At 42.7% G+C, this 25,862-nt stretch overlaps 1 protein-coding gene across 3 annotated transcripts in view; it reads left to right on the forward strand.

Annotated features, from left to right (window-relative positions):
- Positions 1-4,622: 4,622 nt before the first annotated feature.
- The window catches only part of Zeb1 (zinc finger E-box binding homeobox 1), a 173,051-nt gene continuing 151,811 nt past the window's right edge, over positions 4,623-25,862 (forward strand). Inside the window, exon 1 of one of the 3 annotated variants that reach the window (XM_036186756.1) lies at positions 4,623-4,718. In XM_036186756.1, coding sequence (XP_036042649.1) covers positions 4,661-4,718 — 58 coding nt within the window. In that variant the 5' untranslated portion in view covers positions 4,623-4,660. Of the gene's footprint in view, positions 4,719-5,355; positions 5,457-5,730; positions 6,655-25,862 lie in introns of those variants that run through there. The other 2 variants (XM_036186758.1, XM_036186757.1) reach the window with 2 other exon arrangements.

Genomic DNA, 25,862 nt, shown 5'->3' on the forward strand with positions numbered 1-25,862 from the left:
CTACTATTCTTTTTTTTAACTTTTAACTACATATGTTCCAAGGGGTAAGTGCTGGCAGTGTCTGTAACTGAGACTATGGGTTACAGAAAGCCAGGGGTGTAAGCCAGACAACAGATGCACTCTGTAACAAAATCAGTCAGCTGCTCCGAGAAGTCAAGATGCCAAACAAAGAAACCGACGGAAACAAAGGGGCAAAGACAGCAGTGCAAACTGAATGCCAGACCCCCTGACACCACACCAAGTACTCCACTCAACACCATTTGTTCATCCTGGGTTCTCGTGTGTCAATCACCTGAGCATGTCACTCGTGTTCACACATGGTATCCATAAAAGACATCTTCTATAGGAACTACTATTGTATTAGCTTTTGGAGGAATCACTGACATTCTGCAAATATCTCCCTAAGTAGATTCATGCTTCTATATCTGATGTTTTGAAAAATGCCACTTACGTTAACAGCCCTACCTGTCAACAGTTCACAGACTTCTAATGAAAGTGGGAGCCTTGTCAGAGAGAAATTTTCTGGGTGCAGCATATAATAAAAATTACCTGGAGCTATGAGGAAAACCTGTCCCTTCTTCACCTCCAAGGAGGCTTGATTAGGGAAGCTGGCATGGGTCCTGAGGAGGGCTGTTGGTTAAGCATTGCCCCGGGGTTCTGGCTGCAGAATCTGGTGGAACTGCAGCAGTGAGGTGACCGCCAGCTTCCTGTGACCCATCATCAACAGCAAATCCAGTCTCAGCTGAGCCGTTACGGAGAGGCAGCCGGGTCCCTGCATTCTTTACATGTGTCCTGGTCAGTCTTTTGTCAACTTGTCACAAGCTAGGCTGATTTGAGAAAAGGGAAGCTCAACTGAGAAAATGCCCCCACCAGGGTAGCTTGTAGTGCCTTCTCTTGATTGATGACTGATGTGAGAGGGCCCAGCCCACTGTGGGCAGTGTCACCCCTGGGCTGGTGGTCCTGGCTTCTATAAGAAAGCAGGTTGAGCATTCTATGATGATGTCTCCCATAGGCTCACATATTTAAATGCTTAATCACCAGGGAGTGAAACTGTTTGAGAAGGATTAGGAGGTGTGGCCTTGTTTGAGGTGTATCATTGAAAGTGTGCTTTAAGGTTTAAAAAGCCCAAGCCAGGCCCAGTCTTTCACCCTCTCTGTCTGCTGCCTGTGAATCAGCATGTAAAGCTTTCAGCTACTGCTCTAGCACTGTGTTTGCCTGCTTCCCATCATAATGTTCATAGACTAATCCTCTGAAACTGTAAGCAAGCCCTCAGTTAAATGCTTTTTTTTTTTAATATAAAAATTGCCTTGGTCATGGTGTCTCTTCATAGCAATGGAATAGTAAGACATCATTCAAGTCGCCTTTGGTCATGTGTCTATCATAGCAGTAGAAACCCTTGCTCAATGAGTACACTCTCACCACTTCAACAGTCCAGTGTGAAAACAGGTACTGAACGGAGAGTTGGCACTCACACAGATGTCTTCCATAAGACTACCTGACATTTAAGTTTGATGAGGTCTAGAGAATTATCATCATACTTCTAAAATGCACTTGGAAAGTGCAGTACTCATGATGTAGAGCACCTGATTTAAACTTCAAAATAGTAATTTATCAGTCTATTCTAATGTATAGATGAATCTTATTGGAAGTATGTGCAAAGAGTATGGAACATTTATAGGAAAAAAATTATAACTGAAAAGTCCATCCATTTACATTTTTCCAGTAAATTTTGAAAATATAGTAATCCACTTTTTACAATATTTCTTGCTCAACACATACAATCCTAGTGTTCAAAGTAGTATTAACATTTGACTAACACATGAGTGTAGGCATGTTCTGTGATGTGTCACAGTCACTGTGAACAAGGCATGAAGCATGTTAAACTCACACTAGTCTCCTCACTCCCTTACCTAAACTCTTGTTAATTTGAGACAGGGTTTCCTGTAGCCCAGGTTGGTCTGGAACTCAGCATATAGCCTAGGATAACCTTGAACTTCTGATTCTCCTTCCTCTACCTTCCAAGTGCTGGATTTAATCTAAACCTTAATAGTTATTTCCTTCATAAGTTGGTTCCAAAAATATTTTCCCTGTTTTCTGGTTAAACTATCAGATAAGAATCAAGTTTAAAGCAGTACTTTATATTCTGAGACTTCCGTCTCTCTAGTACAGATTTTAAATACCTTCCATAACATTATGGAACTATGAATAGAAGTCAAATATTTAATTGTAAGTTATCAGAGGCTTTTGTAGAAGTTCAACTATGTATTAAATTTGGCTTACCAGTATTTCCTGGGCATGTTTTAAAAATAGAACCGAGCCGAAGTAGATATTTGGGGAAAAGGAAAATGATAATGGAGATTAAGATCAAGATTAGCATGGGCATGAATGGCAACTACTGTGTTACACACTCACCTCAACTGTTGCTAAGATAAAGTAAAACACACAATCTTTACTTCATTGATGAGAACAGGTTCAGAAAACTTAGACAAAACTATGTCAGATATATTTATTAAACATCTACTAGGAGGATAGGTACTCTGACAGGTGTTGAGGATACAGAAATAGCCAAGAAGGGTTTACCATCCCCATAGCTAATAACAGCCCCCACATACTACATCTGCAACCCCCAAAAGGAACAAAGTATCTTCTGTTAGTTTTTGTGTGGCTCTGATTGTTGCACAGAAGGGTTTACAAGCCAGAAAAGGAACTGGATGTGTGACACCTCCCAAGTGTAAGGGAAGGTAAATCGGGTGGTAAAGTAAAAAAAAAAAAAAAAAAGTTCTTTTTGGCTGGAACAAGGGTGACTGCAACAAGTGGAAACTAGACAACTTCCAGTAAAAGACAAAAGTTTATGATCTGATTCAGAAAGCAACTGAGGCCTGGCCATGGCTCATTCTCATGATCCCAGCCACTCAGGATGCTAAGGCAGAGGGCTCCCAAGCTTAAGGGCTGAGCTATAGGGTGATCCAAGGTCACTAATCCAAGGACATCATCTGACACAAATGTGTTTCAGTTAACATGGTATCCAGGAAAAGTAGCACTGCCTACAAGGACCAAGAAACAGTCTAGTTTTGCAAGAGTACAGAGCTGATGTGCAAAGAACATGTGTACTCCCGGGAGCTTTTCACCTATAGCCAGCACTTAACTATTGGACTTCAGCTGTACTTACTTCATTTAATGACTCTTTTTAACATTTGGGGGTTGGAGGGGTTTTTGGGGTGGGTGGGTGGGTGGGGGCAGAGTCTCACTATGCAGCCAGAGTTAGCCTGAGACTTGTGACCTTCCTCCCTCCACCTCCCACAAGCAAAGCTTGCTGGTGTCTATCACCAGACTAGTCACACAATAAAATACCTTGCCTAAGGCTTGGCAAAATCTGTAGGCACAAACTTACCAGGCAGCTTTCGTGTATCTGCACTGTGCTGATTCAGTGTATTATTTATTATACTCCAAAGCATGTTTCAGTTGTTATTTCTATCCATAACTCTCACGTTTATACACTAACATTTAGTAACTACATATCTGAAATTATGGCTTAGGTCATTTATCTCATAAAGTTGTCCCACACAATTTCTCCTTTGAAAGGGGTGGGGAGCAGGGAGAGAAAGGTAAATTTAAATCCTAATTATTGAAGACGGGTATCAAAGTATTTGGGGTCTTGTACAAAGTCAAGGCCTTAAGATAAAAATCAGCCTCCACGAACACTAGTCAGCTTTGCTTTTAGCCTTGAGGTCATCCTACTGCTCGGATAGGAGTGAAAGTGTAGTTATTTTGAGGCAGAGTCCCACTGTAGCGTAGGCTGGCCTTGAACTTTCGGCCATCCTCCTGCTTCACGCTCTCGGAAGTTTCGGAGTACAGGTTTCCAGGGGTGCTCCCCTAGAGTTGTTCATGCCTCCAGGGCAAGTCATAACGCCCAGGAGCCTGGCCACCCTGGGACCCTGCAGGGCGGAGTGGGCAAGGTGACAGCAGGTGAACGAGGCGCCCATGAGGAAGTGAGCCTGGCACCGTGCGGGGATTACTCATGCTGCTTTCCTGAGAGCGGAATTTCTCGCCTCCTTCTCTGTCCAGGCGAAGTTCAACCCAACTGCTGTCACTTCCCGTCCGGGTAGGCTGGGGAAACCCGCGCGTCTGTGGGAGGGGAGTGAGCTTAGACAGAACTGGCCAGGTAGCTCGCGGCGCGTCCATGCAGTCCACGTCCCCGGCGCGCACGCGCGGGGCCGCCGCACCGACAGCAGGAGCGCGCGGGATCCGAGGAGTGCGCTCCCGTCCGCGCGGGGTCGGCGCGGGTGTGGCCCATGCCGCCAGCTCCACCTGGCCCAGGAGGCCACCCTGTCGCCTCCCGGCCCCGTCCCCAGAGTCCCAGCACCCTCCTCCGTCACCCCACCACACCTGAGCAAAACTTTTCCCTCGCCTCCCCGATTCAAACTCCGCAGCGTCCGAAGCTGCCGCAAACCGCCCCGGCCCTAGCAACAAGGTTCCGGCCGTAGAGCGAGCGCCGCTAGGTGTTAGGAAGGTGATGTCGTAAAGCCGCGAGTGTCGTAAACCAGGTGCGGTGGGGAGGGGGAGGGGTGGAGGCAGCGGGTGGGGGGGGGGAAGGGGAGGGAGGGAGGGAGGGAGGAGGGGGAGGAGGTGACTCGAGCATTTAGACACAAGCGAGAGGATCATGGCGGATGGCCCCAGGTGTAAGCGCAGAAAGCAGGCGAACCCGCGGCGCAATAACGGTGAGTGGCGGAGGGGCCCGGCGCGGCGGCGGGCAGCGGGCGGCCGGACGAGGGGCGCGGGGCCGAGCGGGCCGGGGGCGGCGGCGGGGCCGGGCCGAGTGGAGTGGGAAAGTAAAGTAGTGCGCCCCGCTGCCGCCGCCGCCGCCGCCGCGGCCGCCGTCCTGGACCGTTATGTCTTACCTGCCTCTGCGCCTAGCGGTTCGCGCGGCCGCCGGGGACCGTTAGCCGGCGCCGCATCCCGCCGCCGCGCCCGGCCACTTTTCCGCCCGCGGGTGGAGCGGCTGTTGCTTCTTTCCGCACTTTCTCCACTCTTGCCGCCCCTCGGCGCCTCCCCGCGCGCGATCCTCCCTCCGCGCAGGCCGCGGCGGCGGGGAACAAACTTGCGGCGGGCGGGCGCGGGCTGCGGGGCGGGCGCGGGCGGGAGAGGACGGGCGGCCGCGGGCCGGTTGCGTGTCGGCTGCGTGTCGGCCGTGCGCGCGTGTGCGCGGGAGCGGGCGCTGCGCGCCGGGTCGGGCGCCCGCGGTAAAGTTGCGCCCCGCGCGCTCGCGGGCGGGCGGGCGGGCGGGGATGGGGACGCGCGGGGCCGCCGCTAGCCGGGCGCTTGGGGAGCTGGAACCCCGCGCGTGCGGTGCCCGTCGGGGGCCGAGCAGGGGCGGGCGGCTCCTAGCTGCTGCCGTGGGGCGAGCGTGTGCGTGGACTCGCCGCCTGCTGCTTACCGCCGGGAAGCAGCACAGACAGGTCGGGACGCCCGGGCAGTCCCGAGTCCCCGCGGGCACGGGGCTGTGTGCATGCGCCTCACTTGGGCTCTTTCGGTTTGGGGAAGTTGTTACCTGGGCCGGACGCGCGAGCCGAGGGCAGATAATGGAGTTGAGCTGGCGCTCGGGGTCGCGAGTGGGGCGGGTGGGGGGGGGGGCGGGCGGCCCGACGGGCGCACGGGGCTGCGGCTCGCGGTGCAGCTGCGCGGGGTATTGATTTGCGCGGATGTGCCAGGGAAACACACTCCTCGGCCTGGCTGCAGAGTTTTTTGTTGTTGTTGGTCTTTTTGTTTTTGTTTTTTAAGAAAGAGGGAAAGCCACAGGCACCAGGAGAGAGCGCGACACTCCGACCTGTATCGGTGGGTGCATCGTGGGCTCTCCCAGCGTGGAGAGAAGCAGGAGTTGCTAGATGGTGCCTCTCTTAGGCGAGTGTGTGCTCTCAGCTCGCGGCGCGGACAGCCGTCTGCTCCTGGTCATTGTCTGGACAGTCCCTGCGGCGGCGGCCGGGGGATGCCCCCGCCCGGGTACCTGTGTGTGGTGATGGGCGGCCACAGCCCTGTGCTGCTGCGGCCGCTGCTATATAAGGAATTCCTCGTGCCTTTCGCACCCGGTGGCTCCGTGGGGCTCCCGCGGGGCGTTAAACGACGAGTTTTTAAGAATGGGGGGGGGTAATAAATGCGCCCCTGATGGCATCGATGTGGCGTCCGGAGAACTAGGAAATCCTGTTTAAGTGGCAACCCTGGCGCGCCCCCCGCGCCCCACCCCCGCCGGGTCTGTGTTGCTCCCTCCCCTCCGGGATGCCAAACGCCAGGTTTTGTAACCTTTCCTGGCAATTTTAGATTTTGTGTGGGATTTCCTGTCTAGAAGCAGATATGAAGATTTTAGGCTGTTCCAAAGAGGATTCCTCTCGGTTGTAAACACATTTTGAATATATCTGAGCCTACATTAAAATCCCCGCTGCCATGAATGATTTTCAGTTGTTCAGATAAACGTTGTGTTTCAGAGAAGCCTGTTCGTTCGGAGGGAAAGGTGTGTTGGGTAGCGTCATTGTGGAGAGGTGACTGGTGGTGGCAAGGACCTGAGCACAGGCTACCGCAATTGTAATTTCCTGCTTCTAGCGTCAAATAGTGTCTGTTCTACATTGAGCTGTTGCCGCTATCGCTGATGTGGCTTTATGAAAGGTAAGTTGGTTAGGAAAGGGCTGTTCACAGCCCTTACCTTATTTAAAATGTTGATTGCCAGAGAAAGGGGCTTTTCTTGTTGCTGACGACATGTGTGTGACATGTGAGTCTGAACCACCCAGCGTCTGTGCAGCTGCTGTAAACATGTTTACCTGAACAGGAAAGAATGGATTTTTCTCCTAGAGATCCTGAGATATTAATATCACACACATAAGGCATATCAACAGATGACTTAAGGGTGGAAAGCGATCCCGAAAGGTGCTTGAAACCAACAGGAAGGAGATTCTTGATCGCTGCAGCAAATGGCAACTTGTGCAGGTAGAAAAAAGATGGTGTTTAGTTTTCCCCTGCATGCATGTCAGCCCCCTCCTGTTTGCCGCCTTCCTTCTCAGGGGAGGGATTTATTTACCACGCTTGCTGTCAGTGTTTTTCCTTTGTGTTTAATATTAGAAAAACAGATTTGGGGCTCTTGAGCCTGAAATGTCTTGACTGCAGTATTCTTACTCCGAGAAAACAAAAGGTGTGTGAGGTAGCGCTGTGCTACCACAGGTATCTTCCATTTTCGTCACTTTTGGCTCTCTCTTTGTATTTCTTTTTGTTCTCTAATGCTTTCATCCATCGCTGACCGTTGCAGCCATGCTGTTTGATTTAGCCTGCTATTTTTGCAAATTAAAAATGAAGTTATATGCATTGTGTTGTGAAACCTGGGGATAGGTGCTGGTCGATATTTCTTAGCAACGCAGTCATCTTTAAGTTGCAGATGTTTGGGGAGAGAATTATCTGGAAAGATGTTAACTCTTAAAATTCATTTAAATGAATAAATAGCAGTGTATAGAGTGGGAGATAGTAATAGAGGTAGTTTATGTTATTTATGTGTAAATTATATTTGTATTCATTTTTGAAGTAAGGTATTTAGATTTTACAGCTAAGCCAGCAGTAAAACATTTTTATTTCCTTCCTAGAATATGTCTGCAGGCTAGGATACTGATGACAGCATCAACAACGGAAACTTAACAAGGGGGTAGCAATTGAGCAGGCTTGCCTAACCATCGAACCTTGTGTGGGGACATTATGGTAATGAAGCTAGCCATCTAAAGGAATGGCATTAGAATTGCTGAAATTGATTTTTACTGTTTATAATTTAATGCTTTGTTGTATTTAGAATATTTTCTATTTTCCGAAGTTCTGCTCTGTTTGATGTTTTCCTTCCCCCCTTTATTCTGGACAAATGAGCTCTTGCTCTCAGTGGCTGCATGCTGACTGAGTCACCTTAGATGGAAGAGCAGGCACATACCTTTCTGTCATTAGCACCATTTCTTCCTGCTGTCTTTAGAAACCACCAGCAGAGGATGCTAACAAAAACAACCCTTGGTGCAGCATCCTAAGCTTGCTGGTCCTCTCTGCTGATGGGGAATCTTCTGTGTCCTTCTGAGTCTTCCAACAAGCCTGAATGTCTTCTAGTTTACTGATGCTAGAAAGAGGGAGGAATGTGTTCATGTGAACGTATTTACAAATTAAAGCTCCAAAATCTTGAAATTGGAGCTTTCTGGTATTACATTAAAGCAGTTATGTTTATTATAAAAAGTTTGGCTTTAGACTTGGGCAAGAAAATGCAGTGACTACGTATATTCATTTTGCATATTCACCACCATACTTTTAAACCTTTTGTTGTTGTTGTTGTTGTTGTGCATAGTAGGAATCTTGGAAAACACATTTCAAATGTTAAAGATGTCCATGGTTAGGTATGGTAAAAAAAAAAAAAAGTTTCAGCTAAGTGATAATTAATCAATTTCCCATAACTCTTGTAAACTTAAGACTGTAGATTGGGAGACTAAAGTAGATGCCAGTCATCTGTTGTTGGTTGTAGGCTTTGATTTTATCTTTTGTCCTGTAAGTCTCCTTATCACTTAATGGTGGTTCCTTCTCATCCCATGCATACCTTTAGTGAAGAATCTGGCAGCATATTAACTTTGAGTTTACCAGTTATAAATTAAGAAATACAAGTTTTTTCTAGGCTTTAAAATTTGTTAATTGATTGGTTATATTCAAGTAATTACCACTTTAAGCAAATCATACACATTGGCTTTGGCTTATAAATAATTGCATGAAATTTAAAGTATTTAGTTATGTTATTGCTTTGTGTCCATACAGTTAAGTCAGTATAATCCTTAAGCCTTGCATTTGGGTCAGAAGTTAGAAGCATTTCTTCCCCTGTTTACGTTAATGGTAGATCTAGAAATGCGCTTGTGATTCTGCCATAATGCAGTAGCCACACTGTTTGTCTTGAATTAAATAGGATATACCTGACTTGTCAGGTACGTCTATGTGAACTGCTTATGGATTGTGTCTGTAAACACTGTTTTTCATTTCTGACAGGTCTTTCTTTAATGTGGTACTGTCCTACTTCTTGAGATCTCCATGAATGTGTATAATTAATTTCTTTTTTTCCATGAATTAAGGAACTTATCAGAGTTCACATGTATGAAATTCTAGCATGAAGCCAAACATCAGAAGTGTCTTATATAAACTGAAAGCATAAGTTGCTTGATTAGATGACCCTGTATAAAAGCATGAGGAATAATTGTTGTTTGTTTTGTTTCTTTGTCTAGCCTTCATTATTTTTGAAATCGTGTATATCTCTGTGTTTGTCATTTTCGTGGTTTTGAAATATGAGAAAGAAGCTGTATTGGGAATATTTCTAAAGTATTTCTCACAGTGATTTTTTTTTTTTGGCCCTTTTCTTTCTCCTTTATAAATCACTTCTAAGCATGTGATTAGAGTCAGATGTAAACACAGATGCAGTATCATGTGGGATTATACTGCTGGCTTCTCTTAAGTACTTGCATTGAGTTGCAGTGAGAAGAGAAGGAAAACATGCAGATCTGCATTAGTGTGCAGAAGTACAGAGAGGCTGGAGGGTGTTGTGAACACAGAAATAACACTTCAGATTGAAATGCGTTCATATGCTTCGCAGCATGACTCTTAATCTGTTGTTCAGAGAGATGCAAGCTAAAATAAAAATGTCTGTGGAAAGAAAATTCAGAAAGTTGAAATAGAAAGGCACTCTCATTGGATTATATGATAAAATTACTTTCAAAAAATTTTGAAAAGGTAGATATTATACATACTACTAGGTACTCATGTTATGAACATAAATTATGTGTATTATATATAAAAGTTTTTGAGGAATGGTGCAATGAACACATAGCAGATAGATATGTCTGTTACTGCAGCAGTTTCTGAGGATTGTGAAGTTTATAAGAGGTAAATCTGATCTTTGTGTAGATACTATCAGAGGGAATGATTTTTCCTTTGTATGAGACACTGTTTTAGTATTGCATTTCTAAAGGAAGCATCCTTTTTTAAAAAAAAAAGAATTATTTGATTTAAAATTATATGTATCTGTGAATAGGTTTGTGCATGTATATAAAGGGCCTGAGGAGGCCAGAGGGATTGAGTTTTCTGGAGTTGGAGTTACAGGCAGTTGTGAGCCCCAAGATGCGGATTCTGGACTGAACACGGGTCCTCTGGAAGAGTGGTGAGCATTCTTAACCGCTGAGCTATCTCTGCAGCCCCAAAGGCAGCAGACCTAGAACATGAGGTTTACTCTATAAAGATTCCCTGTGTGCAGAGGGCATGTCTGTCTGAGTTTCAAACTTGAGGTGAATTATACTATACTTAACCTGAAAATGGGTTTCTGATGCCATCATAATTTTTATTTATATTTATGTGTTTGTTATAGTGTTGGAGATTGAACCTGGGCTTCATACATATTCTGCAAGTACTCTACCACTGGATTACATCTTTACCCTTTTTAAAGTTCTTAAATTAAAGACAGTGGCTCATTATGTTGTCCCAGATGGCCTTGAACTTGTGGTCCCCTGCTTCAGCTTTAAGGAGCTAGAATTATAGCTGCCATATTAGCACATTCTCTTAACCTCCAAGACACCTTTCCAGTCCCCTCTACCTTATTTTTGAGAGAAGTCCCTCACTGAATCTAGGGATTACCAATTGATTAGTCTGGCTGGCCTGGGAGCCCTAGGGGCCCTCTGTCTCCACCTCTCCACTGCTGGGATTACAAGTATGCCTGATTTTATGTGGGTGTTGGGGGATCCCAACTCAGGTTGTCATAGACAAGCACATTACTGAATAAACCATCATCCAAGCCCTCATTTTAGTGATTTCAGATACTCTAATTCTAGCTTTCTTTTACTAAAATGGGTACCCCCTTCAGATATTTCCATTACTGTTCATGGTCACTAACATAAATTTGATTTCTCTGTTCATGAACCCTTGAATTATTTGAAAACAATGTGTAGGGTTTTGTTGTTGTTGTTGTTGTTGTTGTTGTTGTTATTGTAAGATACTATTCAGAGTGTAATTAGCTTTCTGGTTTAAAAATTAATCATTCTAATGAAATTTTATACTTTTATTTGAACTTCTGGGATTGAACACAGGATGTTGAATAACCACTTGACTACTGAACTACAGACCCCATCCCCCAATTCTGATTTTTAATATGAAGGATTGTCTCACTCAGAATCATTTTTTCAGAAAACTGATGCAGATGAAGTGATATTTGAGATGCTGATATGGAAACTGCAGAGAGACTGTAGCATGTACTTTGCAGTGAAGTTCCAGACAGATGAAGTAATGTGTGGATAGCATGAGTAAAATCCTTCATGGAGGAAGTATCGGAACCCGGCTTAAGTTAACTTTACTCTGGGGGAATTCTAGAATGGACTGTGAACATCACCATCTCTTTGATGTTTTCTCCTTTCTTCCCCAACACTGAATAAGTACATTCTTAGAAATGTAACCTAAGTGATTTTATTGTGGGACCGTCACAGCGAGCACTCTGTTGTGTCACTGGACAGTACAGGCTTATGGAACCACCATTGGAGATGAAACTTGTCATTGAACACATCTTTATGTGGCACAGGACTGTATTATACTAATCCCTCCTTAACATTGGTGTATGCTCCAAGATCGTCCTACAATGCCTACTACTTGGCTAGTGCAGAACAGTTGCTAGCTCACTGTTCTAAGTTGAATCTCTCCATATACCTTTGAGGTTTTGTTTTGTTTTTTGTTTTTTGGTTTTTTAACGTGAAGGAACAAAGCAAGTGGGAAAAAGGAAAATCATTCCATATGAATAACATTTAATACAACAAAGTAGTATGTTTAGAGATGGAAGGATTTGGGAGAATCGTCAAAAGCATTTTTAAAAAAGAAAATGATACTAGTGTGGTTCATGCCTGTAATCTTATAATTCAGGAGGCTGAGACAGGAGGATAGTGCATTTGATACTTGTCAGCTTGGGATACAGAGTGAGACCCTGTGAAAGAGAGGAAGGAGACAGGGAGGTCAGCTGAGGAGCACAAACGGGAAGCCAGAGGAACATGAACTGGCTTTGCTGTGCTTGTATTTCTAGTTAGCTCGGACTAAGCCCTGCTTCAGGTTCCTGCTATCAGACTATTGAGTATATTCATCTGTGAATTTGTAACAAGCAAGTAGATGCCAATATTTCTAGTGTATTTATAGAATGCTCAGTCATCTTGGCACAAAGGGGTTTCTACTGCATATGCGTGCACCTAACAAATGTAGCTGTTGACTTAGCTGTTTCCCTCAGCGTAGCTTTATTGAGAGGAATTCTCTCATTTGGATGACGTTTTCTACTCTAGTCACGGTACCTTCCCTTCCCTTCCCTGTGCCAATCTTAGGTACTTTGTGGCTACTTGTAACTGTAGTTACTTCATTTGTGTAACAACGCACTAACTGGTTAGGAAGTCCTCCAGTGGTGGGTCCCCAGTTCACCTCCAACTCTTCGGTCCAAGTGATCCCACCATACACATCTTCCTGTGTGTCTGGAAGGCCCAAGGAAAAGTTTCTCTGGGGATAGTGACTAAATCCTGCCACATTGTTTTGAGAATGGCAAAACCAATCTTCACCTTCACCAATAATGTATCACTACATCTTATTTCAGAGTTTTTCCAGAGTATAGTATTGTACAATATCCAGCATTTTACACTTTTTAATTAAAAATTTCTTATTTTATATATCGAAGTATTTTGCCTATCTGTGTGTCTGGGCACCATTTATGTGCCTGGTGCCTGTGGAGGCTAGAAGGGGTCCATCAGGTTCTCTGGGACTAGGGTAATAGACAATTATAAGCTGCCATGTGGGTACTGGGAACTGGACCCAGGTCCTCTAGAAGAGCAGCCATACTTTTAACCACTGGCCGTCTCTCCAGCCCTAATTTTGCTATTTTGACAGCTGTTTACTAGGGAGTCGATCATTTCTGCATATCCTTGGCTAGCAAGTTGGGTTTGCCCTTGCCTGTCTTACATGTATTTCTTGTTCATATTCTAAATTGTTTGTGAAGTCCTTATAATAGTTCCAAATATGTTGATCATCTGTTGATTTTTGATGATGATATGGAAATCCTTAATTTTTTTTTCCAGTGTTTTGAGACAGGGTTTCTCTGTATAGCTTTGCGCCTCTTCCTGAAACTCACTTGGTAGCCCAGGCTGGCCTCAAACTCACAGAGATCTGCCTGGCTCTGCCTCCCAAGTGCTGGGATTAAAGGCATGCACCACCACCACCTGGCATGGAAATCCTTAATTTTAATCTTAACTCACATCTATCAAAGTTTTGACTTTGTGGGTAGTATGAAATCTTTCCTAATATATAGATTAAGAATACTTTCATAGAAATTTTTCTATTACTTTCATTTTTTTACCTTTCATATTTAGGTCTCTTGGGTCTGTGGAAGTCACCTCTGAACATAATGGGACCTTTAGTTTCTTTGCTTTGTTTGATTGCTTTTTCTTGTTTGGAGACAGTCTCATACGGAAGTCCAGACTGACCCTGAAGTTGTGTAATCGTCCTGCCTCCTGAGTGCTGAGACTATAGACATGATCTACCATCCTGGCTAGATATAGTGTTTGTTTCTCAAGAATAAGCAGGGGTAATAGCTGGGGCTGATCCTGTAATTTACCAGTTGTCTTAACTTGGCCAAATGACTTAGCTTTCTACTGGAATGCTGATCTCAGAGTTTGAATGGTTAAGCAAGGTCATGAAGCCAGTATGTTTATTGTATTTTAGGCATTCATTAAATGCTACTTTAAAGGCTATGTATTTGCTTTAAATACATCTTGCATCAGTTGACTGTTTCTTATCTATTCCTAACTAATGTAACTACTATCTGAAAGGATGTTACTAGGAAATGCACTCACTGATTCTGAGGCTTTGGCTTTGAGTGTTGGCTTATTCTGGCAGGAGCAGTACACTGGTGCATTATGGGTCTAAAGCTTCCATTTGAAGTTGCTTATGAAAACTTACACTGATGCTTCATTCCCCCTCGTGTGTGTGTGTGTGTGTGTGTGTGTGTGTGTGTGTGTGTGCGCGTGCGCGCGCGCGCGCGCGCATGCATGAATGTCAGGTGAGTAGAACAGGTGTCTTTAAAACTCTATAGCTCTCTGCATTATTCATTTGAGGCAGGGTCTCTCACTGAACCTGACAGTCTGAGATCTTCCTGTCTTTGCCCTCTGCCTCCCCACAACACTGGGGTCCCAGGAATATGCCTTGCCTCACCCTTACATGTAGATGCTGGAATCCAAACTCAGGACCTCCGGCTTATTCAACAAGCATGCTTACCCCTGAGACATCTTTCTAGCCCCCGAAACATCATCTTATTCTGCTTGAGATGTGTCTTTTAGCTTAAGGGGGATCATGTTGGACTCAGATCTTGAGGTGAATTATATGGAGAGATACTGAAACACTTTTGGGTAAATGTTGACATGGAATTCAGAAATAATGTGTCACTCACTATTCCTATGCTGCATAAATAAAAAACCAAAGCCCGAGGAAGCAGTTTGGGCATGGAACCTGTTGGTTTTCCTACATTCATCTGGCTTGGAATACTTTGAAAATGCAGATATTTTACTGTATTCCTATGGTTTAGATCAGAACAATCCTAAGACAAAAGTTGAAACCATATGTGGGTCAGTAAGTATGGTTTAATAAACAGTTGAGATGCTGTTATATGTAATAAGATACAGTCTCATACATTTTGGAGAGTTCTGGTTTACCTACATGCTTATATAACCACTACTGAAATTTACATAGGAAGTATCTCTTATCATCCCCAGAAGTTCCCTTGTGCAAAATGGAAGTCAGTACTTATTACTTCTGGCCCCCATGAACTCAGTGGTCTGTCTGTTTTTGCTCATTAGAGATTGGATGTATTGTTTCTAGAATTGCAACCAGGCAATGTATACTTCTTCCTTTATTTTACATTCCTTATTTTGCTTTGCATAATGTTCTTGAAATTCACATCATCGGTAGTTTATCCTTTATATAAATAGAATACAATGTGTGTAACTATTTACTTAAAGTTTACCTATTAATTTGACTATTTGTGGGGTTTGCTATAATTAAATCTGTAAACACACACAGGTAGTATGAGATGGTATGCTGACATTTCTCTTGTCTACTTAAAGGAGTGGCTGGGCTGTTCACTAGGCACATGGCTAACTTGATAAGACACTGCCAGAATGGAAAGTGCTTGTCACCTTTGTGCCTCCTACCACACCATCATGCTGATTTCTGCTTCCCCATGACTTTCCAGAAGTTTGCTTGTGTTTTTATTGTGGCCATCGTTATGGTGTGTGGCAGCACTCTGCTGCTTTGCTTGGACTTTACTGGTGAATAAAGGGATATGAAGAAACTACATGAACATGTCCCTCATTTATTTTCTTTTTAAATGTTTTTCAAATCATGTGTTCTTTTTTAAGTTAGATTTCTTTTATCAGTGATTGAATTGAAAGAGGTCTTTTGTATTTTCTGGACTCAGTTTCTTTATTGGATATAGGTATTTAAATGACTTTAACCCTTTCTGGGATAGCCTTTGATCTTTAATTTTTGAGTTTTAATTTTTGGTATCAGTTTATGATTTTATTCCTTTGGGCTTTATTCCTTGATCAAAGTAAAGATTTTCTTAAATAATTTAGAAGTTTAAAGCATTAACATTTAGGTGTATGATCCATTTCATATTAATCTTTGTCCATACTCTGTTTTGATCTTGATCTTTAAGTGCCTGAATCTGCTGTCAGTAATTTTTGAAAGGCAACCTCCCCACAAAAAAAAACCACAATCCCCTTTTTTTTCTGTTTTCTTTGTGTGTAGTGTATTTGTGTGCATACATGGAGTATGTGCATGAATGCCTGTGGAGTGAAGAGCCAATATTGGTATTCTCTTTGGTTGATCCTCACTGTGGTTTTGATATAGGGTCTCTCATTGAACACAGATCTCTGATTTAGTTAGGCTGGCTAGCCAGCAAGCTCCAGGATTCCTTCTGTCTTTGCCTCCCCAACTCTGAAATTGCAAGTATGTGCCATAGTGAGCTCAAGATTTTGTAAAGCTCCAGTTTAAGAGAACACTGCCCAAGTAGAGCCCGTGGGTAGGCAGAATTGGATTGTGATCTGCTGGCCTGTTTCCTGCATGGCTTTGATGAGCCTAGCACTGTTCCTTCACAGTGCACACTTCTAACTTTACACAGAAGGTTTCAACCTGCTATTCATCTTGAGTTCATTGAGGGGCATACTGTCTTTGGCATGAGCACTTGATCTTACTGATTCTTGGTTATATATCTTACTCCTCATTTTGTTACAGCTAAAGAAAAAAACTTGACAAGTTGACCAATACATTTCTTTACATACACACACACACACACACACACACACACACACACACACCCCTCATTTTCTAAAAGATGTACTTCCACTAGTATACTTCACATTTTATTATTTATAGCTTTTCCATTTTTTTGTTACTGATTTTCTTTGAAAATCTGCTAGTGCTTACATATCTTGGTTTTGTTCTAGAGTGTCTCATGTTTTTATATTTCCTTTAACTGTGTCTATCTTGGATATTCTACATATGATTATATAATAACTTTTGATCTAGTATCCATGGGTACATTAATAGAAAGAAAGCATTGAGTAGGAGATAGAATTCTTAGGTTATAATATTAAATTTGATGTTATTTGGACAATGAAATTTGAACAATAATTCATTTAAGCCTGCATTTGCTTTTTGTGTAATTGATATGGTGGATTAATGTGCACCAGGCAGAAACCAGAGGAGCTTACAGTATAGGAGAAACAAAACATGAATTAAACTCAAGAATTTGGTTTAGTATCTGGTCCCATCCCATATGTAGAGAGGACCGAACTTAGAGATGAGTCTTAAAGGATGTGCATGGCTGTCCTGGTGATGATACATATAATGATATTCCATGCAGAGGAATGATCTGTGCAGCTAGCTGCATGAGACATATCCACATGCTGGGCCTTGGAAGACATTTGTGCTTGAGTCATGTAGGATGAGAAGGGCTAACTAAGGATGAAGCTAGAGAGGTAGGGAGCAAGTGAGAAAGAGAGTTTATATTGACAGTTGAGTTTGGATTTGGTCTTGAGAGGTGTGGAACTGCCAATGGTCTTAAAGCAAAGCATTGTATTTGTGTAATTCATCATGTAATGTTTCTTTATGTAGTAAATATTAACATATGTTTGCATTGTTAAAAGTAGAAAACATTGTGGAAGTAGACGCTGACCCTCTTTTCCTGATTGATCATGTGGTCTGATCATGCTGACAGATTAACATGGCTGCTGCTTTGAAATGGCCCTGTCCTGCCGTGGCTGCCACCACTGCCACTCATATGCCCTGGCAGGATTGTTCGCTAGACGCTTACTTAGGTCAGTGTTGGTGGCTGAAACTTAGACACCAGTGGACAGTGAATTTGTGCTCTGTGCATACCTTCATTTTTTTTCTTCCCAAGACAAATCACAGTCTAAACAAATGTTATGGTTTTCAAACCTCTTAAATATTTCTATTGATGTTAACTGTGGTTTTCCAAAGACATAGTGCTCTGGACTCTTGGTTACTAATCATGACAGTTATTGTGCTGCTTAGTGTTTGTTGTTTTGTTTTTCAACTTCATGCAAACTAGAGTCATCCAGGAGAAAGGAACCTGTTGGCCTGTGGGCATGTCTGTAGAGCATTTCTTTTTTAATGCCTGCTGTGGGCAGTGCCCCTCCTGGGCAGGTGGTCGTAGGCTGTGTAAGAAAGCAGGCTGAGCAAATGACAGAGAGCAAGCCAGTCAGCCGCACTCCTCCACGGCCTCTGCTCAGTTCCTGCCTGTACGGCCCTGCCTTGGCTTTCCTCCACCATGAACTATATAACCTCTAACCACATAGGCCCTTCATCGTCCAGCTGCCTCGGGTCAGCGTGGGTTAGCACAGCAGCCGAAAGCAAATTAAAACAGTTATTTATACAATTTATTAATGTCTCTGAATAAAATTCCACCCTGTGAACCCATCACTGTGCTTTGATACTGATCCTGACATATTTAACAAACTACAATTAGGCAATTTCTGCCTTTCTTTTCTAATTAATTATTTTTTTTATCTATGTTAAGGCAGGCCTTTGCTGCAGTCCAGTCTAGCCTGAAACTTCCCTGTGTAGGCTAGGCTGGGTTCAAACCCGGAATCTTCTGCCTCGTTCCTGTAGGTGCTGGGATACAGGCGTGAACCACTGTGGCCGCCTGCCCTTGTTCTCTTATACTGTCATGGTCAAGTGTCTGATGGCCTGTGATACATGAAGGTAGTAAATGATCTCACTGTTTTATTATTTGAATTAAACTAGCTAGGCACTTAAAAATCTTGCAGTTCCAAATAAAATAAAAATTTACATTAGTGCTTCATATTCAATATACTGCAACGCGGACTGTATGTTATTCTTTAATTCAATCAAAAGAATGCGGGCTGGGTGTGGTGGCACTGGGGTTTAATCCCAGCACTCAGAGGCAAGGCAGGAAGATCATGAATTTAAGGCCAGCTGGGCTAGGTAGTGAGCCTGTCTCAAAAAACAAGAATGTTACAAAGCAAACTTTTAAAGATGCATTGTATCCTACAAGACACATTAAAGCCAGTGTCTTCTTAAAGATTAGGAAAATACACTTTCATTGTGTCTTGACCTCTGAGTTTAATACTTCTTACATAAAGATGAGTGTGTTATTTATGTTTATATCTGCTTCTCTAAATATTTCATAGGATCCACTTTATGTCAGGTAAAGGGCTTTTGTGTTCTGTGTGGGACTACATACTGTATGCTGTGTGTTTTTGAACGTGAAGGATTGAGTAGCCTCCCTGTCTTACTGTGCTCCTTTCTGCTACACTTTGCCGTGTGTATAACTTGCCGAGTGTGTCCTGTGTGGAGGCTGTGAAACTGAAACCTGAGAGTTCAGGAGGGCCTGACAACGCAGCCTTCCTAGAGCGGGCTGGCGTGGTAGTGGGAACATCATCTTTCTTTCACTCCTGTTTTCTTAATATGTGTGCATGGAGTTTTATAGTGCCAACTTCAAAAATAGTTTAGGTCAGGAAGGGCAGAGAGGCTGCCCTTGGTACATCTGCTCTTTGCAGTATATTGAGCACGTGGTGGAAGGAAACTGGTCGCTGGCCTTTCCAGGGTTCATCAACACATTCACCCTCAGCTTGTTCTCCCCCTCCCCCAAGCTCCTGGAAATGACATGTCTCTGAGTGAAGTCCTCAGTGCTTTAACTATGGTGGTCATGCTTCCCTGCTACCCTTTGAGAATTTTTTTAAAGCTTTTTATTTTTTAATTAAAAAATTTATAGTATTTTTATTTTATAAATAACAATTTCACATATCAGCCATGGATTCCCCTGTCTTCTTTCTTCCCACCCCCAGCCCTGCCCCCCAATCCACTGCCTCATTCTTAGACAGGGAAAGGAGTTACAGATGGAGGGGAGAACAGAGGTGAATGCAGGTGGGTGTAAACAAATGCTGGATAAAAGCTGGGATCAGGGTAAAATTATTGATTAGCTGTAGAGGTAGAAATAGTGTAACGTGAGAATAAGGAAAATAGGATGGGAATAAATACTCAGTATGAAAAAGCTAAGCAGAAGATGCAGAAGAGGAAGAAAGAAAACATGATAAATAGCAGTCAAGTAGTTAGTAGTAACTGCAGCTACTGGGGACTGTGTGCAGATACACTGACCAAATGCCCAGTCAGTAGAGGCTAGTGGTTGTATGGAATACAGTAACAAAGTCCTGTTAGATGCTCGCTACAAGCAACATTCCTTTAAGAAACAATAGAAAGTTCTTGAGTCACACAAAAGCTATGACTGTATTATATTGATCAACATTGACTTTGAGACAAAGTTGATTTCAAGAGTCATTAAGTTATACAAGAACAATTCAATTTTAAATTGATATATAGCTAATATTCCTCTAAAATCTAGTAAGCAAAAAGGAGGGAGAGAGAGAGAAGAAAAAGAAAAGAATCACAGAAGAAATAAGCAAATCCATTATCATTGTGGGTGGTTTGAAATAATTTTTTAGTAGGTATTGGGAGAGCAGAGAAAAATCAAGAAGAAGAAAGATTTTAATAAGAGAGTTTACAAACTTAATGTAATGGGCAGGTATGGAACACTGTACCCCATAACCAAAACATTCTCTTTGACTATACAAAGAATATTTAATCATGGTCAGATACAAGAAGTTTCATAAGATTCTAGCATTTGATATTTTGTGCTTGTAATACCATTAATTTAGATACAAGTGTCCTTGAAAATTAATATGCTTATTTCTGAATAGCTTGTGATTCAAAGAAACATAAGGAAAATTAGAAAATATCTGTTACAAGGAAAGTACTATCAGAACTTGGGGATGGCCAAAGCAATACTTCCTGTGAGTTTGTAGGTTTTTAGCAGTTACTTTGCAGCATTAGAAGCTGAAGAATTATAGCCATGTACCTCAGAGAACTAAAAAGGAATAACATCATAGTCTTCTAATTGAAATAAACCAGAGGGCTGGGGAGATAGCTCAGAGGGTAAATGGCTTACTGCGCAAGCACCAAGATCAAAGTTCAAATCTCAGCACCCATGTAAAAGCCAAGCATGGCAGTGCAGGCCCAGAACCCCAGGGCTGGGGTAGCAGAGACAGGAGGATCCTGGGGCCTCACTGGCCAGTTAGTCTAGCTGTGTGGCAAGCTCTGGATTTAGTGAGAGACCATGTCTCAAAAAATAAGATGGAAAACAGTAGAGGAAGACACCATGTGTCAAGCTCTGGCCTCCACTTGTGCATGATGAATAGGTGGGTGCACTGGCCTATACTAACATGGACACCCCCCCCAAAATAAAATTGAGATAATAAAGTGGGAAATAAAAAGAACTCAGAGTGAAACGGTGCAGCTGAAGTAGTGGATTGACTGTAAACCTGCCCAAACTGACAGGATGCCAGCAAGATTAACCAAAGCCAAAGAGCTGGCAGGGTCTGGGGTGAGAATGGGCATGTAACTCTGCATGTTTCAGGACAGAGCAACCACTGATCCTTAATATATAAGGTAGGCTGATCTGACTGAATGTCTAGGTCAAAAGGACAGGTTTGGGGGAACTAGTAGAAACTGAAGACTTAAACCACATGAGAAAAATCTTCTCACAAAAAGAAACACCAACTCTAGACAGTTTTACTAACAAGTTCTACAAAACATCCAGCATACATTGAGTCTCATCCTGCGGGATCAGTCCATCATTTGGAGAAAGAGACAAATAATTCCTAACTTATTTTATGAATCTGGAATAAAAGTGTGAGAAATGAAAATTTAAGAATAACCTTAACCTAGACATAAATATAAAAGTTCATGAATATTGCAGTACTTGATCTATTAGTGTATAAGGAAACAACCCATGGCAACTAAGTTAGGTTTATTCTGGAATTTCAAAATTGGTTGTAAGGACATCCGTTAATGTAACTGATCACTACTTAAAGGAAGGAATTGTGACCATCTTGTTAGATCCATTTCATTTTATTATCTTTAGTTAATTCTGACTTTGTATTTAGTAGATCATAATTTCTAACTCTGGTTGTAAGGTACCCCAAGGTGTTTTCATTTATTTTAAGTAATACAGGAATTTTTATTTCTTTTATATTTTTCTAAACTAAATTTAAATGATTTCTGCCTTACGTCTTCTTATTAACCACATTTTATGAAGTTTAAAAAGACATTTACCTTACCTTGTTATATTTTTCTAATATAAAGCACATATGATGTCTCTTGTATTTCTTCTGTGTTGTGGCAATCACATTTTCAGAATCTGCTGTTTCTTTTGGGCTTTGCTTATCCAGTGATCGTTTACCACCAGGCATTGTTAGAAGCACTTTCAGTTAACTCATTTAACCTTCAGTAAAATACTGTTATCCTTGTTTAATAGGTCAGGGATATCTCCAGCATTTATTTGAGGGGATTGATGATTGGCACCAAACAAAGACACAAATAAGCAACAGTTTAGGAAAAGATGAGGAAATCATGTTTGAGGTGATAGTGAGTTTCCAGAGAGGAAACAGAGCTCTAGCACAACAGTTGACTGCTGTACAGGATGCAAATGGGTGTCCCAGGCTGGGAGTTCAAGTGTAAGAACTCACCAGTTGGTAAGAGAGAGTCGAAACCATGAGCTCACACAGGGAGCACATTTATTTTAAAGAGAAAAGGAGGGTAGAAAATAGGATCTCAAAGGGGCGTATTAGGGCCAGGTAGATAATACAAAGAATCTCTGTAACAGAGACAGAAAAAGAACTGACCAGAATGGCCAAGTGTGGTCACTGCCAACCCCACTACGATTGGGAAGCCACAACACTTTCCATGGGACGTGTTAGACCTGTGAGGAAGAGGAGGGTACTGTAGCCTGAGCTGAGGTTTCAGCAGACTGACAGTACCTTTGAGTTTAGGGATTGAAGGTGTGGAAGTTGGAGTGCTTTAGGTAAGACCAGCCAGGTGCTGCATGTAGTGCGCTGTGCCTTATTCTGCACACACATTAACTGGTTTAATCCACATGGCCAACCTAGGTGAAGAGTTCAGAATGTATGAGAATGGGAAGGTGGGTTCTGTCTTCTTTTGTGTTTCTGTGCCCAGTGCAGGACAAGCTCAGAGACCAGTCAGTGAGCAGTTGTGAAATATCCGTGCTGTTCCCCAGGTAGATGTGGGAATTGGGCAGGGAGAAGTGGAGAGACCTCACAGCTGTTCAGCTAGGAAAGGACCCCAAGCTGTAGGGTTCAGACTGGAACTCCCTGTTGCATCACATGGACATGAAGGCAGAAGGGGAAAATAAAATATTTGGCTTTCTACTTTTTTGAGGTAAGATTGTTTGAAGTGATGACAGAAGTCAGATCTTGGGAGAAGAGAAAGAAGACCATTATTATAGGTGCTCTAGAGGCATCCTTGTAGACACTGGAAACGCCCAAGGATAGAGTTGAAATTCCATTAGAGAAGAACATGATTGTCCAGGCCTCAGGAATGTATTGAGTTGCAGATGTGTAGATACGGAACAGTGGAGCATAAAATACATGTCGCATTTTCTTTCTGTGAATTCTAACTTTTTTGAACATAGGTTAATGTTAGTTAGATCTGGCTTGCTGAAAGACTGAAATAAACTCAGTTTGATGTTACTTATTCTCATTTTTAAATAAAATTGCTATAATAGCTTAAAAAGTATTCAGAGTTTGTAAATTTACCTGATAAACCAACCACCAACCATAAATATTAATTTTTAATGTTATGTCACACACACACACACACACACACACACACACACACACACACACACACACACACACACCTCTAAACTGATCTCTCTCTCTTTCTCATGCAGTAATAGGGCAGGATCTTTGTGTGTGGCAGTGCGTCTCACCCTCTGATTGACAGCTGCCAGGTCCATTTCTCAAGAAACTGCCTTTGTTCTTCTTACCATTAGCACCTCCCCCCCCCCCCCCCCCCACGAATCATTTGTTTCTGGAACCCTTGCTGACCCTGGCCTCTGTCTTACTGAGTTTCTTCTTGGATACTTTGTATTTGAAGCTCTTGAGAGTTTCTTTCTACTTTATATAGTAACATAAGGAAAAAGTAAAATTCATGTTATACTAAGTTATACTTAGTATTTTAAGTTGATTATTTGCAGAAAAGTTTCAAAGATTTAATCAAATCTCTGTGTCCAAAGATTCTTCAATATGATTATTTTTACTTAAAGCTTTGATTTCTCTCCATTTATTTTGGTAGCATTGCAGTTTGTATGTTCTTTCCCCTCATAGAAATATAAAAACCCAGTAATTCCACAAGAATGTGTTAAACTTAAGATTTTAATAATTTATCATATCGATTTAAAGAACAGCCTTGGGCTTACAGAATTTTTAATTTAATGACTGTACAATTCTGTGTTGTCCCTTCCCACACTCTATCACCCTGTAAATAGTTTCTTGATTCATTGTCATAATATGTGCCTGTGTGATAAGGGGTTTGGAGAGCCTCTAAAGGGGCTTTTCAGAGGGGACTCACCAGTTTGTTGGCTCTGCTCTTCATCTTTAAACCAGGTTGGGCACCAGCTGAATTGCTGACTGACACAGGAACTGTGACTGTCCGAGCACAACTTCATCTCATTAGGTTCTTTGTAAACCAGGTGTAAGATGGATGTTTTTAACTGAGCTTTCCTTGAGGTAGAGCACAGAACCTAGGGTCAACTTGGTGTGATCCCAACTTCATCGACTTCCGTTTCATAGAGGTTGTTGAAGGCCACTCCTTCAACCCACTTAGCAGTTCTTCCATGGGAGAAGGCAAGCCCAGTGTCAGTGGACTTTCTGCCTTGTCCTTGTACTCCCTAAGCAGCACCACTGGAGGCCCAACAGGTCCCTCAAGAGCTGAGCCCCTTTGGCCATTAACTGCAGTGTGTATGATGGCCGTGGGTGCGCTGTGTGTAACAGTCCACTCTTTCTTTAACAGTAACCAGGTCAGATCTCATTGGTGTAAGCCACATGCAGATGCTCCTCTGCTCATGTGTACATATGTACTACAGAGATTCTTATGTTTCTGTATTCATTTGGTAACTAACAATTTGCACACTCAAGTATAATGTACTTAAAATACTCAAATATATTTGAATAAGTAATATTTGGTATTTATAGGAATGAAGATAATAATTCACAAGTTATGTTTTTTAGAGTTTCTAGTTTGTTTTCTGATACTTTGTTAGAAAACCAGGGACTTACTTGCCTTTCTGTATAGAAGTTGCTGATGTCTTTGCTGGCTATGGTTGGATCCACAAAGATACCACCACAGTAGACTACTGGCAATGGTTGAGAGAAAGCCCAAACTGACCTAGTCTGGTGATTGGATGACCAAACACCCTGTCGTGATAGAACTCTCATCCAATGACTGATGGAAGCAGATGCAGAGATCCATGGCCAGGCCCCAGGTGGAGCTCTGGGAGTCCAATCGGCAAGAAATTGTTGAGACCAAGTTTGGAAAGAGCACAGGGACAAATAGCCAAACTATTGGAAACACGTGAACTATGAACCAATAGCTGAGGAGCCCCCAACTGGATCGGGCCTTCTGGATAATCGAGACAGTTGATTAGCTTGAACTGTTTGGGAGGCCCCCAGGCAGTGGGACCTGGACCTGTCCTTAGGGCATGAGCTGGCTGTTTGGAACCTGGGGCTTACACAGGGACACATGCTCAGCCTTGCTGAAGGGAGGAGGGGACTGGACCTGCCTGGACTGAATCTACCAGGCTGAGCTGAATCCCCAGGGGAGTCCCTGCCCTGGAGGAGATGGGAATGGGGGGAGGGAGGGCTGGAGGACGGAGGACAGGGGAATCTGTGGCTGATGTGTAAAATTAAGTTATAAAACAAATTTTTTTAAAAAGTAGGCAGTTTTAGATGACAGTGTGGCAGACAAGGAGCTGGCTGTCATCGTAGCTGGCTGACCTGTCCACTGTGACTGAGAAGTTCTCTAAGCTTGATTGCAAACACCTGAAGTGTGGCCTGGGGGTTCCTGCTACACTGGAATTGAAGAATGAAACCTGAATGACTTCATGTTTTCTTATTTTGCTAAATTAACAGTTTAATTTTTAAGTGAAATAATTTTTAAAAATTCCTTTGAGAATTCTATCAATATATTTTGATCATATTCACCCACCCAACTTCGAATATTTTCTTTCTGTCTTTTCTTTTCTCTCTCATTTTTTAACCTCGTAAATCCAATCTGTGCTGCCCAGCTACTCTTGGGAGTGTCTATGGTCCTTGTACCACTAAACAAACACATCGTTCTCTTGAAGTTCTATCCCCACACCTGGTCCT

Source organism: Onychomys torridus, chromosome 5 (genome assembly GCF_903995425.1).
Source record: "Onychomys torridus chromosome 5, mOncTor1.1, whole genome shotgun sequence".
NCBI lineage: Eukaryota > Metazoa > Chordata > Mammalia > Rodentia > Cricetidae > Onychomys > Onychomys torridus.